General features: G+C 44.5%; 1 protein-coding gene across 1 annotated transcript; it reads left to right on the top strand.

The window, feature by feature from the left end:
- Positions 1-13,530: 13,530 nt before the first annotated feature.
- LOC132530862 (eosinophil cationic protein-like) lies at positions 13,531-13,998 on the top strand. The gene has a single exon (XM_060168359.1). The coding sequence runs from the start codon at positions 13,531-13,533 to the stop codon at positions 13,996-13,998; it is 468 nt and encodes a 155-aa protein (XP_060024342.1).
- Positions 13,999-15,287: the final 1,289 nt, after the last annotated feature.

The raw sequence follows: 15,287 nt of genomic DNA, 5'->3' as shown, positions 1-15,287 counted from the left end.
CTAAGAGGACCTGGTCAAAATTTCTAATGCAAGCATTCTGCATCTAAATGGGAAGCAAACAAATATAGGGATGTTGAGTTATTGTTACCGAAAGCTTGGCCTCTCTCTACACTGGTGCCGAATCGAATCTTGGAGACCGAGTTTTGGATGAAGTAGAAAAGGATAGCTTTATCACTTTGCCAGGCAAAGGCGGGTACAGCAGGCTCCTGCCTCAAAAAACTATGTCCCAACCCAGGAGGATTTGAGGAGAAGTTTTACAGCAACTGTTCAAGGGTGGGGTCTCTGACAAGGTCAGGGATGAGCAGGGCCTGCGCTCCCTTCATCTTGTCTCAGGTGGTCGGTCCCCTAATCTGGATGAGCTCCTCTGGTCCTTTAATCTGGCCTCAGGTGGTTTCTTGGCTGCCGTTCCCTTGATTAGCAACTGTTCGAATCTGCCCTTTGGAACTCAGGGAAGGTCCTGGAGGCTGGAGTCTTGCCTACAAGAAACGGGACGAAAAAGGCCTCCGTGCCCAGGAGCCCCACAGGGCATCGCTTGGTTTCATTATGCTTCTGTTTACCTCATTGACCTCTCTTATGATAGATGTTCACTATAATTAACTTATTTGACAATTATTTATCAAGCATCTACTATGCACTAGTCCTTTTTTTTTTTTTTGCGGTACGTGGACCTCTCACTGTTGCGGCCTCTCCCGCTGCGGCCTCTCCCGCTGCGGAGCACAGGCTCCGGACACGCAGGCTCAGCGGCCATGGCTCACGGGCCCAGCCGCTCGGCAGCATGTGGGATCTTCCCGGACCGGGGCATGAACCCGTGTCCCCTGCATCGGCAGGCGGACTCTCAACCACTGTGCTACCAAGGAAGCCCCACTAGTTCTTATTAACACGCAGATAGATGAGACACAGTACCTGCCCTCAAGGGACTTAGAGTTCTATAGGAGCTACCAAACTATTTTAAAAAAAGTTTTAAATGTGCAAGGAACAAAAGGAAAGGAATAGGAATTGTTCCAAGGAAGGCTCCACAGAGTAGTTGACACTTAAATTGAGACTTGAAATGGGTGTAGCTGTTCACAGGTGGACAGGTCCCAATATGGTACACGGTTGAGAGAGGGTAGACGACCCGGGAAAGGCATAACCTCCAGGTCTGTGCCCCTGGCCTTTTGCATGAGTGCCACGAGCCTCAGGCTATACGATCCCTATGGCTGAAATGCACATGAACGGAAGGAGCAGATGGGTGACCTCAGGAGGCTGAAGCCATTGCTGGAGAGGAGAGGAGCTACAGTGGGACAGGGGCAGTTTTGGGGATTGCCACAGACAGAGAAATGAGAAGGAAGCCTTGATATTAATCAGGAACATGTAGAGGTCTGCGAGATTGATGGGGTTTAACGAACCCATCCTGAGAACAAGCCGTCAGGCACTTGGGCAGCCTGTACACAACGGCCATGCACTCAGAGAGGAGGGGCTGGGTGCTTTCTGCAGGGACAAGTTGATTAGACCACGATAAATGATACCAATAAAGGAGGAAATTAGGCCACTGAGAAAGAAGGGGGACATCAGACAGAAGTTCTTTATTCTGTCAGTGATCTTTCATCACCATGAACGCATGGGATAATTGGTTAATTTAGAGATTCATCCATCTCTTCCTCTTTTTTGGCAAAAGGAAACTATATGTAGAGAACTAATGAAGGGAGAGTCAACATTTATCCTTAGTAGTCCAGTAGAGCAGCTCACAGCCCTTCCCTGCAGCTCTATAATAGTGACTCTGAATCTCTGTGTTTGCGTTCTGAATGCATTTAGTTCTTCTCTATTCTTTTTTATTGGCTGCGCTGCATGGCTTGTGAGACCTTAGCTCCCCAACCAGGAATCGACCCCGCACACCCTCGGCAATGAAAGCACAGCATCCTAACCACTGGACTGCCAGGGAGTTCCCTCTATTCTTACTACTTATGATAAATGAACAAGTGTTCAGAATTTCTCATTACTTAACACAGTTTGTTGCGTGGCTGCTGATGTCAGAACTGTTAGCATGTCTCCTCCAGGGAGAGCATCATTCAACTTCTCTTTGTCTAGTGATGAGGCTCATTACATCCCTCTTTCCTCTGCAGGAGGACCTCAGAACCTCAGAGACACCCTCCTCACTTAAAGGTTCACTGTGGAGAGAGAGTTGGTCACCTGAGATTTTGCTGCTGCTGCCCCTGCTTGGGTTGGATCTTGCATAACTCCTTGTGGTGAGCTGATCCACATTTCATTCCAGGGATGGTCTGCAGTCACTGATGTCTCTTTCTTTAAGAAATTGGGGGTTTCTCTTTATCATTTTCCTGAGGCCATACCAATTCTAGGACAGGAACTCTATTCCCTGGAGAATCCCCTGTTGACCCTGCGGCTGACTCTTCTATTATGCATGTCTTCTCTTTCTCTCTCTTCATCAGCATCTCACACACACTCACTTCACCTCAGCCACACCGGGCTCTGTAGGCACCTAAAAGATGCCAAGCCTTTGCCTGCCTCTGGACTTCTGCACTTTCTGTTCTTTCTGCCTGAAATGTTCTTTTCTATGACATCAGGTTTCAGTTTAAATTTCCCTTCATCAGTGATTCTTTCCTGACCACCCTGTCTAGAGTCCTTGTCTTTGTTCCTTCAGGTTGCTACAACAAACTTCCAAAGACTTCCAAACTTACAAACAACAGAAATTCATTTCTCACCGTTCTGAAGGTTGGGAAGTCCGAGATCAAGGCACCAGCACATTTGGTGTCTGGTGAGAGCCACTTCCTGGTTCATAGATGGCTCTCTTTGTCCTCACATAGTAGAAAGGGCCAGGGAGCTCTCTGAAAGCTCTTTTATTTATTTATTTCTAATTATTAGTTAATTAGTTAATTAATATTGTGGCTGCGTTGGGTCTTTGTTGCTGCACGCAGGCTTTCTCTAGTTGCGGTGAGCAGGGGCTACTCTTCGTTGCGGTGCGCAGGCTTCTCATTGCAGTGGCTTCTCTTGTTGCAGAGCACGGGCTCTAGGCACATGGGCTTCAGTAGTTGTGGCACGCAGGCTCAGTAGTTGTGGCACACGGGCTTAGTTGCTCCGTGGCATGTGGGAATCTTCCCGGACCAGGGCTCGAACCCGTTTCCCCTGCATTGGCAGGCGGATTCTTAACCACTGTGCCATCAGGGAAGTCCCTGTAATTGGGTATTGTTAGCGGATCTTCACACATATTTGTGCTTTTGCTTAATAGACTTTCAGACTATTAGAGAATGTTAATCCAGGAGATCCTGATTTTTATTCGAGTTTCTAGACCTCTTTTTTAGAGAAGTGTAGGAGCATCTGACTTCATGATCGTGCACAATTAGTGAGAGCAAAGAGATGCATCCTAAGGGTGCTCACTTTCCAAATGATTCCCAATTTTCATAGAAATATTCCATAATTTTATATAATTAGCTTACTTTCCAACTGTTAACAAAGATCTGTAGCAGAGTAACGTCTAATTTTTGTCAACAGAGTAGCTCTCAGGAGCATTGCCACTCGGTAGAAACTTCCCCATTCCCACTTCTTTGAGACTGAGGAAAACATGCTCAGTCATCATACAAACCAGCCCTTTTTCTCAGTTCACCTTCACCTGCTCCCCGTAACACACACACACACACACACACACACACACACACACACACACACACACACACACACTAAAGACCTCCTTTAATTTAGACCAGGAGAAAAAGCTGATGGTCCCAATGCATGGACCCCTCTATCTTTGCAGAAACTCTAACATTGGGATTCAAGGTGAATCTAATGTTACAACCTTCAGGATATAATAATAACTTCCTGTTCTCCCTATTCTGGTTCCTGGGGTGGGAAGAGCACAGAAATTTTCTAGTTAGAAAATTAAAGAATATACGCAAACAGGATATTTTGCTGAGACACGAATTTTTCTTTCTTTTTCTGTACGTTCCTCATTCCCCTAGTTCCAAGTAGGAGCCACACCCTTTGTATTTCCTTGGTTCAGGGATATCCGCAGAGTGGAAGGCAGGAAGTGTTTAAAGCCAAACTTAAGCTTATTGGGGTTTTTTTGCTTTTTTTTTAAGCTTGCTGTTTTTTGAGAAGCCTGACTTCAGTGAAAAGAAACAGTCTCTTAGAAAGTATGGGGACGTTGAGATTGGAGAGAGGCTTTGACATCAAAGTTGGAGGAGAGGAATGATCACATAGGGAAGGCAGCTTGGGTGAACCTAGGAAGGCTGACACCAGGCACAGGTGATCCTGACCTCCTTGAAAATCCCCATGTCCTCAAACAGAAGCAGCTCAGGTACTGTTTCTGGGTGCCCTCTGGCCAGAGGAAGGGGAACCACAAACGGGTCCTGCTGGAAGAACAGCAACGTGGCTCAGGCCACCCCAGTGCTGGCCAGTTTTCATACTCAGGGCTAGAGAAGGAGGGGTAGGCAGGAGTCTGGCATGTCCACCTCACTGAGTGCTAGCAGAGGGGGCTCTCCCCTCTGTTATTGCATTTTCTTTTTCGAGACGAGATCAAGGCCTAGTGTGCAAAACATTCTCATCAAAGATGCAAATTCAAGTGTGGTTTCTTTTTTTTTCATTTCATGCCCATCTCCCTAACCGCAGGCTATATCTCAACTCATTTTGCTAGAGGTTCTGCTCTGCATTTCTTCCTTACTCTTTGATTTTATCTTTTTTTTTTTTTTAAATTCTTTATTTATTTGGCTGTGTTGGATCTTAGTTGCGGCATGTGGGTTCTCTTAGTTGTGGCCCACAGGCTCTAGAAAGCAGGCTTAGTAGTTCCAGCACACAGGTTTAGTTGACCCGAGGCATGTGGGATCTTAGTTCCCAGACCAGGGATCGAACACACGTCCCCTGCATTGGAAGGCAGATTCTTAACCACTGTGCCACCAGGGAAGTCCCAAGGAAAGAAATTTTAAACCAAGAATTTTACTTTTAATTTGGAGGCAGTTTGACTCTTTGACATTTATTAGAAGGGTAAATAAATTACATGATCAGAGATTCTGCTTCAGAAAATAAACATACTACTTCATGGAGAACAAAACCCAGTATTTTAGAGTTATAACTCAAAACTTCCAAAGCTATTTCCATGCACTATTCCCAGGAGTTTCACATACTGTCATGTAATTACAGTTTCCAATGTCCTTCATTTCTGTGTAGGTTTCTATTTCCATTTGGTGTCATTTTTCCTCTGTCTTAAGGACTTCTTTCAGGCAATGAATTCTTTTAGCTCTGTATGTCTGAAAAAGTCTTTGTTTAATACGTCTAATAAAACGACAGCTCTCATAAGTTTTATCAATTTTAAAAGGTATAAATAGAATGTCAGATAGAAATAAGATGTAAAAAGAGATGCTGTAAATATTAACAAAAGAATATGAACAACTTTGTGCCAATATATTTAAGCACTTTAGATGAAATGGATAAATTCCTAGGGGGAAAAAAAACTTGCCAAAATGATCTCAAGAAGAACTAGGGATATCACTTATATGTGGAATCCAAAAAAATAATATGAATGAATGTATATGCAAAATAGAAACAGACTCACAGATATAGAAAAAAATTTGTGGTTACTAAAGGTGAAAGGGAAGGGAGTAAGGACAAATTAGGGGTATGGGATTAACAGATACCAACTACTATGTATAAAATAGGTAAGCAATAGCACAGGGAATGATAGCCATTATCTTGTAATAATCTATAATGGAGTATAATCTGCAAAACTACTGAATCACTATGCTGTACACCTGAAACTAATATAATATTGTAAATCGACTATACTTCAATTAAAAAAAAAGAACTAGAAAACTCAGCATCTCTATAACCATTAAAGAAATTGAAATAGAAGTTAAAAATAGTCTCAGAAAATATCAGGGCCAGACAGCCTTACAGATGAGTTCTGTAAATAATAAAAGAACATATAATTCCAATTACAGAAAATAAAGAGGGAATATTCCTCAACTCATTTATGAAGGCTAACATAGAATCTGGATACCAAGATCAAACAAGATATTTCCAAAAACAAATTTCAGACCAATTTCATTCATGAACATAAATGCAAAAAACAAAAACAAAAAAACACAAAAAAACCCTTAAATATTAGCAAGCTAAATTCAGTGATTAAAAAAAGAAAATTTAGCATAACCAGAATGAGTTTATCCCAAAGTTGGTTTAATATTCTAAAATCAATTAATGCAATTCACTGATTCAGAGAGAAATACTATATGATTTTATCATTAGATGAAGACAAATCTTCAATAAAATTCACAGTCCATTCAAGAGTGGAAACTAGGAGTAGAAGGGAAGGAAACTTTCCCAACCTGAAAGTGAAAGTCTACAGATCTCCACAGCACCAACAGGATCTACCACAATGGCCCTTTAACATTTTACTGAAAACATTTTTATAGCAAGCATTAAGTGTGGAAGGTCACAAACGACTGTAACACAACTACAGCTCCTGGCTTCAGAGGAGAAGATGAAAATAAGAGTATCAAGTTCTGTCACCATTATTCCAGGAGGGTAAAATCCCCAGTTTACTCCATGAGCACCAGCCAATCAGTCCATGGATGGCTGCCCTAGAGTCAGGTGCCCTCTTGGATTCAAAGCCCTGTCACCATTTTGATGGAGTCTCAGAAAACATGGTCATTTATGGCTGCTCCTTCTTGTGGGTAGAAAAACTTCCTTCAGAAGAGGATTGTATATATATATGTATATATATATATTTTTTTTTTACACACACACACACATATATATGTATATATATATATATGTATGTATATAATGGATTCCAAGAAAGAAATAGGCTCTTTTTTTTCCAGTGCAGCCAAACTGCAAAGCTTATAACACAAGTAGGTGCTCTGTACAGATCTTATTTCCTCTATACCTGCGGTGCTAGAATGTAAATCTGTAGGCAAGTTAAATACTAAAGAGTACGAGAGCGTGAAAGTTATGGTAAACTCAGAAATCTGTTTTTTTGAAAGTTAGGCTGTATTTACGCTGGCTGAATTTTCCGTTTAATCACCTGTTATCCTCCATTCCCGTGTCGGTAACCAAGCAACTTCCCACCCATCTCTCCCTGTCTTGAGAGGAACCCGGAAAGCAGCTCTGGTCTCTGTTTGGCCCGGGGTCTCAGGTGGCGCAGCGCCCCCTGCGGGCCAGTTGAGGCGGCGCCGGCGAGAGACGCCGAAGGGACCGTGTGGCGTGGGAGTCGCCCGGCTCCGTGCCACCTCTCCTCCAGGTAGCGGCTCTTTCCCGTGCTGTGTCCCCCCGCATCAGGGGTCTGTTTCTATAAAGGAAGCGGGTTTCCCTCACGGGAGTCGTCCCAAATTCCCTCCACAGGAGCCCACTGGGGAGAAGGGAGCCGAAGGTCCCGCAGGAGGACCCTGCGAGGCGGGCCACTCGGGGCTGAACAGGGCCAGCGCCATCGGGAGTTCTTATTAGAGCAGCTCGTGGGCAAATCAGCCCAGCCAGCACGGCTTGTGTAGCCGCTCCGGGGGAGCAAGGCTTTTCCAGAGGTAGATTCCCTTTGCGAGGTAACAGGGCTTTCTCCCCAACTCCCCAGCCCCATCTTGTCCTACACCCCAAAAACCGACTCCATGGCAGGAGTGCGGGGTGGAGTGTGGAGTTAGGGTCGGGGGAGAAGCTGTGAGAGAGATGCTCGTGACTGGGAACAATGAGGGATCCAGATGCAAGAGAAGAAGCGTTTCCAGGGAAGACTTCGGCAGGGCTTCAAAGATCTGGAGGTGTAGGGCGCAGGTCACTCGGCTTCCCACGTCAGGGCTGGGAGAAGACTAGCCGTCCAGGTGAACAGGGGCCCCCTCCTCACAGCCCACGCGGATGGGCCTGGTGGAGTCCTTCTTATGGCAGTGGCAGTGCGGGGGCCGGGTCCCTGCTTTGGCAAAGCAGTCAGTGACGCTGACATTGTGAGTACCGTTGTGGCAGCTTTGCAAGGAGCGGCTGCTGGTACAGGGCACAGATGGAGCTCTGCAGAAATCTGCTCTGGTGGCCAAATCCTCGTGAACGAAGGGGTTGATCTGCTTGCATCCGCCCCTCCGGATCAGCCACCGTCGCCTCATCATCACGTCACAGTATCGGTGGTGTCCTCCAGGGACTCATGACCTGGGGTTGTCTGTACGCCGTCTTGAGAAGGGCAGGCCTGGAGTGAAGACACTTGGCCCCAGGAGGAGGAGGAGAAGAAGGGTCCACATCAGATTCATGTTCCCTGTGAAAGCAGGTCGAGGAAGAATGGGGTCAGGGAGCAGGCTGTGGTCCCTTGCCCGCAAGATACCTATTGTATTTCTAAGAACTCTCGGCCCAAACACTTCATGTCCCCACTGGCCCCTATCTACACTTCTTGTACTCACAGCAACTACTGTTCTCACATTCTCCTTCCACCTCACACCCCTCCTTTTCGGGTAAGAAGTGGGAAGAGAAGAGAAGGACTTGGGAAGAAAGGAGGTGCCTACCACCCACTCACCCCTTTACAGGCCTGACATACAAAGGTATTTTCAAACTCCGAAGGATTTTTGCTCCTCACTTGAGTAGTTAAACGAAAAAAGTGTTTGCATCTATCAGCCACCTGATTCCACAGCCTATGAATGAAGCAGGTGTCCCTGCCAAACCTTTTCTACAGTGGGTGAGCTCACTACAAATCTATATGCCTTGCATCTTAGAAAATATTTCCACTTCCTTAAATACCTATGCCTGTTTTAAATGCTGTTAGAAAGAAAATGGAAGCATTTCAGTTCTAAGGGAGTAGACTTCATGTTTCTCCCACAGATTCCTCTGCCTCAGAATAAACATTCCTAGCTCCTCAGGGCTTCCCTGATGGCGCAGTGGTTAAGACACTGTGCTCCCAATGCAGGGGGCCCAGGTTTGATCCCTGGTCAGGGAACTAGATCCCATATGCCACAATTAAGGAACCTGCATGCTGCAGTAAGACCCAGCATCTTACTTATAAATAAATAAGTACTCTGAAAAAAATTCTTGGCTCTTCTATGTATAGGGCCTGTCGTCATGAAACTTCCCAACTAGTGCCCAGGGAGTCTGAGTAAAGACTGAGTGTATATTCTGACTCTTTTACTGAATAACTGGGAGTCCCAGGGCAGGGTTTTTGCAGAGCAGATGACATCCACAGAGATACATATGTCCCTTTCAGTGGTGGATACTCCTAGCAGAAATGGAACCTCCGTTGCCTTCCCTCCTTCCTCTAATCCTATAGGAATTACATTGTGGATATTTTCTTCCCAGACCTTAAGGGGCAGGCCATATGGAAAACTCTCAGGTCTGTCAATGATCTTAAACAGATTGCCTAGTAGGACTAATTTCATGTTTACTATTTCACACCCACAGTCTTTACCAGCATCACACAGAGTACCTATGACATCACCACACATATGAAGAAAAAAACCTGCAGTTTGGTGACTGTCAGTAGCTTGCTATTGTTGGAGGTAGGCAAATCACCTCATCCTTATACTCTAAAGTGAAGGTTATAGACTAAAGATCTTTTTCACCTCAATCATTCTCTTTCACTCCCTAACTAAGCATTACTTGTGTGTATGAGTCCATGTGTGATTTTCTGTGTGTACATATTGTTTTGGACATGTCCAGGTAAGCAGCAATATTTTGTTTGCAAGTTGGGTTTCCATCTGAAAACTGTTAATCCAATTAAATCTAATTTTTCTTTTAAAAAGTTGTTGATGAATCTAGGCACAAAAAAAAAATCAATCACTTTTATGTAAAGATTATATTCTTTCTGTCTTCACAATTTAAACTGTGAATGTTCTTATTATGGGAGAAGCTGCCTGAGACTTGGGTCTGCATTTCAGTAAGGGAAGGGAAGAAATCAGTACATATGCCTTTCCAGAGCTCCAAAATCAGTTATGTTAGGGGCCCTGCTAATGAAGGTGGCGGCAGGGGCACATACAGTCAATCAACAAGTTGTAATAGAAGTAGATTTCATAGGTCTTATCTTGATAGGTCTCCCTGGCAGATAGGCCTCAAAAGCCTTTTGTCTGATTAGGCAACAAAGCAAAAGCTGACTGACAGCGGGCAGGAAACTAAGTTGAGATCTAATAACTAGATCTCAATATCCTTTATAATTGGCCAAGAAAAGAGGAACTGCCTTTTTTGGAACTTCACTCTGCTTAGCTCTTCTTGTTTAATTCACACAGTAGTTCTAACAAGTGTATGTGTCATTATTTATAGGTTTCACAATTTCGTGTGTTCATGGCCCTGCATAACTGGCCATTGGGCTTAAAGTATCCGACCCTTTGGCCAAGTGGTACATATAGGGTCTCACTTCTCAGAATTAGTAGAGCTCGTATTCAAATCAAGGTCCTTTATCTGACCTTAACTTTTTGAAGAGGGTATGTGGCAGGCCGCAGGACAAGCAAAGATTTAGAAATGTATTCAACATGAAAAAAACTTCTCTTTCTATTGAGGGAAAAGTTATCTTTATAGTGAGAGACTAACCTAGTCGTCTGAAAACAACCAAGAGGAAAAAGCACATTACCTAAAATTATTAGTTGTGATTAGTGGCAGTTACTGAATGATATGTAGATTAGCCAACAAAAATTTCTATGAAGAGATTTAGTGTAAGGTAAATATGCATAGAGGAAAGCTATGTATGAACCGATCAGGAAAAGCATAGAAGGTGTGCTCCGAATACAATTTTAAAGGTGGAGCATGGTTGCAGATTGGGCGTGACATTGGGTGAGTCTCTTCTCAGGACGCTTGTGATAAGCGTGACGGGCAGTATCTGAGTGAACAGACAGGATGTGATCAGTAGGTAGGAGTAGAGTGCGTGAAAACCCCTGAACTATTGCCACCTTCAACAGAGGAGGGAACTACTCAGCTCTAGTTGATCCCTTGTGGTAATGGAGACAGTGCACCGACAACATCTCCCGATTTTTAAAGATAAGACAGGAATGCAAATTTTTATGTGAACTCTCCCAATTTGAAGTGTTAATATTCCAAAACCCAATGTTAAAAGTAAAACTATATGCTGATCAAGAACAGGTTTTTGAGCCAGATGCACTCCCTGTGACTGCAGCGTATGATTTTTAGTTCATATTATAGACACTTGAGTACAGATCCTTCTACCCAGTGTGGCTGTCGGTATCACAGAAGGGCTAAACTACACCTAATTCATTTTTACATCCTCATCTCTCTTGAAAATGCTTTCCACAAAATATACGTGAAAAAAAAAAGACAACTTACTTCATGGTAAAAGATATTAATGCCTTTTAGGTAGAACAGGATTTCAGGCAGAATCCTATTAGCACTGCACTGAGTCCTATCCAGGTCACCATTATGTCCATGTTTACATAACGACGTCAGTGGTAAAATAATTGCATTTCCACATGACAGAAATATAAAAAGGTGGTTTAAAAAAATGTGCATTAATTTTCTTGGAGGGTTGTACAGTACCATTTGAGGACCTAATCCAGTTTTCTTTTTCTTAATTTTATTTATTTGTTTGTTTGTTTATTGGCTGCATCAGGTCTTCGTTGCTGTACGTGGGCTTTCTCTAGTTGCAGGGAGAGGGCGCCACTGCGCCATCAGGGAAGCCCCAGTTTTCTAACTGAGAGGTTAGACCAGGGATTTAATATCTCTTATCTGGAGGCCTTTCCTACCTTGATACACTTTCCCTGTCTGTACAATGTCCCACACCATCTTCTTAGCCTAGAATGCTCATTTATTCCCTAAGTCCCTAAACTCTGCTTATCCTTTATGGGCCAGCTCAAATGGACATTTCTTTTGGAAGCCTTTCTTATCCCATGAGGCCAAGTAAGACCCTTCATCCTCAGCGCCCCCATAAAACCATCTTCACACAGTGTTATTATCTCTATCACATTGTAATCAAATTATAGGCCTACAGTTATTTTCCTCTGCTTCTCTGAGAACCAAGAGTATGTTTCATGCATCGAGTTACATACTGTGACTTCCATAATTTCAGGAATACAGTGTCCTATCCACTGATGCTCATTTTACAAATTAAATTGTTTTTTCCTGTTAACATCAAGAAATGAAATGTAAAAAAAAAAGAAATGAAATGTACTAGTAAGATAAATGACAACTCTAGGACAGACTGTTTTGTAGAAAATAGCGCAGATTGAAAAGAACACAGGAGTTCAAGCTCTAGCTTGGAATCCCTTACATGACACCAAATGTTCATTCTCTGGCAGATTTTACAGACTTTCTTCAGGGTGTTTTTAGGTCATGCTATTTCACAGGAAGTGAAGGCAAAAACCGGGCCAGGGTAAAAACAAGAGAAAGTGAATTCAATGCATAGGAAGCAGAAAAAAAAAAAAAAAAAGACAACAGCAATTACAAAAAAAATCATAGATTCGTCACAAACTAATTACTGATAGGATTTTGAGCAGTGAGAAATTCAGAGCTCAAGTTTCCAGCACAGGGAAGTGAGGAGATAAAGAACATTTGGGTGAGAAGGAACCAGGGTGATTACTAAAATGAAAGGGGGGCCTGGGTTCCTCTGGTGCAAACAAGCCTCCTGGCTCTATTTGTTCTGAGTACCGGGCCTGCCTTCATGTACTTCAGTCTTTCAATGTGTTGCCCCCAAGTTGAGTTATAAAACCTATAGCCCATTCTGGGACTTCCCTAATGGCGCAGTGGTTAAGAATCCGCCTGCCAACGCAGGGGACACAGGTTCGAGCCCAGGTCCGGGAAGATCCCACTTGCTGCAGAGCAACTAAGCCCATGTGCCACAACTACTGAGCCTGAGCTCTAGAGCCCGTGAGCCACAACTCTTGAGCTCTTGTGCCACAACTACTGAAGCCCACGTGCCTAGAGCCCATGCTCCGCAACAAAAGAAGCCACCGCAATGAGAAGCCCGTGCACCGCAACGAAGAGTAGCCCCTGCTCGCTGCAACTAGAGAAAGCCCGCACGCAGCAACAATGACCCAACGCAGCCAAATAAATAAATAAAAATAAAAAATCTATGGCCATTCTGCAGCCAGTGATATTTTTCATTTAGGAAATCCAGACCCAGTGGCAGAGCTCTGTCCTGCACAGGATGCCTGGAATTAGATTTGTTACAACAGAAGCAGCAGTGGTTCATCCCTGGGTATGCACTGATCAGCAAATGATAAAACAAAGGGCTCATTGCATAAGTGGACCATGTCCTAATCTGTGCGTTTCTTCATGTCCTAGATTCAGAACCCTCCTTGTTCTGCTAGCCCCACCCACAGGGGCTGCTCTATATCTCCAGACCCAAGAACTGGGGGGATACCTGCTGCCCCTGAGCGCCAGGCCCACCAGCTGGATCTGTTCTCACAGGAGCCACAGCAGAGATACTGGGTAAGACAATGAGCCCCAGAGCTGGAACAGGAGAGACAGCAATGAAGCAGCAACTGGGGGAGCGGTGAGCTGAAGTTAGTGCCCAGGACACATGACAGACTTTGGGGAGCGGAGGGGAAAGGAGCTAGAACCACAGTGACAGCAGGGGGCCTGCAGGGTGAGTGAGGAGGGAGTGTGTTATTTGTGGGCCGGGATACAGAAGATACCCTTCTTTTCACAGGAAACATGGTTCCAAGACAGCAGAATGCCCAGCTTCCTCTCTTTTTGCTGCTGGGGCTCTTGGGAGTGGTGATCTCACTCCACGCCCAATTAACCCCGGCTCAGAGGTTTCAGATTAAGCACCTAAATATGGCCCACCGTCGATGCGATGATGCAATGCGGGTGGTTAACCGTTACAGAAGGCCATGCAGGACTGAAAATACTTTTCTCCACACAACGTTTGCTGCCGTAGCTCGTGTTTGTCACACCACAAATGTAACCTGCCCTAGATCACGGGAGACGAATTGTCATAGAAGCCCACATCCGGTGCCTGTAACCTACTGCAACCTCACAAGAAATGCACACGATTATAGGAACTGCCGTTATGGACAGAGAAGTAATCGGAAGATCTACATCATTGCGTGTGGAAACAGATTACCACAGGACGATGCCAGGTACACCCTGGTTCCAGTTCACTTGGATGACATCATCTAAACTCTGGGCCAAAACTTTGGGCCATGCTCATTTGCCAAGCGCCACAGTCCTGTCCCACCATCCACCCCAGATATCAGCATCAGTCCTCATCTCACCAGCCTCCAGGTCCCTTTAAGCTTTGCTCAGCTGAAGCTCCTTGTGCACGCACAGTAAACTTTACAGAATTACCTACAAGGCTCCATGTGTCTGTTTGTGCTCTTCTGTCATGTAGTTACATTCTCGTCTAGAGGCTTTTCCCCTTCTTCTAATCTGAGATTTGTGGGAAATAGATGTAAGGATAAGAGGCTCCTTGTGTCATGAAGTTGTGCAGACTTTTCCTTCTCTCTGCTTTAGGCCAGGAAGCTGCGGCTTCCACTCACAGCGGCCTATTTCATTACCAGGAGGCAAAGAGCCCCCAGTAAGTAGAAACAAATGTATTTGATTCTGATTTAAGAACCATGCATTTTATGATAGAAGAGAACGATACGGTGTAAAAACAAAAAGAAAGGGGAAAATGCCGTAATTGTGATAAGACCAAAAGAAAGAAGCAAATTTTAGCCGCATAGATTTGTTTTTAAATAAGCATATCAAATCTTCAGATATTAATGGTTATCCTAGGGGTGGATCCAGAGTTTGAGTCTAATGTGGAATGAGACAAATTGTTCAGGTAGTATATGGACAGATTCCAGTACTACCTGGAGAAGAGGTGAAACTCTTTCCTGGCGATTTCTGTGTCCTGGAGAAGGGAGCAGCTGGTCATCTGGTAGCAGAAGGTAAGGAAGGAGACATGGAATTGGGATCTCTCCCGAGGATGAATCAGTGGCTTGTTCACATTCAGGTCAGGAAGGGGCACAGGTTCCAGGATTACAGAAATGTAGACAGACAGAAAAGGGGGCGGATAATGAAAGCCCCTACTCTGCCTCCATCACAAGGCTGCACTCAGGAATCAGTGAGGAACAGGAAGGGAAAGCTCTTTGTAAACTGTGGTCAGATGCAGCATTCAAGTGATTGTTCGGGGGACAGGTCGGGTCTTTTGCAGCACCTGCCTCAGAACAGAAGGCAGGTAGCATGTCATTAAATCTGTACCTCTGTCCTTGAGTCTGGGATTCCTGACCTCCTATTTTTCAGCTCCTCTTCCAGGCCCAGATACATGGCAATTTCCATTCCTCCCCCCCTCCATATGGTCAGTCATTCTTGCTCTTGGTAGTACTATATACGGCGTCTGCACTTGAGCATCTTCTCTGGAGAAGCCACTGGAGGATTTGTTCTTCCAGGCAGGTCTGTTGACTCAAGCTATTGCATGGAGATAC

Source organism: Lagenorhynchus albirostris, chromosome 1 (genome assembly GCF_949774975.1).
Source record: "Lagenorhynchus albirostris chromosome 1, mLagAlb1.1, whole genome shotgun sequence".
NCBI classification, from domain to species: Eukaryota; Metazoa; Chordata; class Mammalia; order Artiodactyla; family Delphinidae; genus Lagenorhynchus; species Lagenorhynchus albirostris.
The sequence above is the reverse complement of the archived record's forward strand: the minus strand, read 5'-3'. Positions and strand labels throughout refer to the sequence as shown.

Coding starts and splice junctions, on each gene's coding strand:
- LOC132530862 (XM_060168359.1), top strand. CDS start 13,531: ATGGTTCCAAGACAGCAGAATGCCCAGCTTCCTCTCTTTTTGCTGCTG.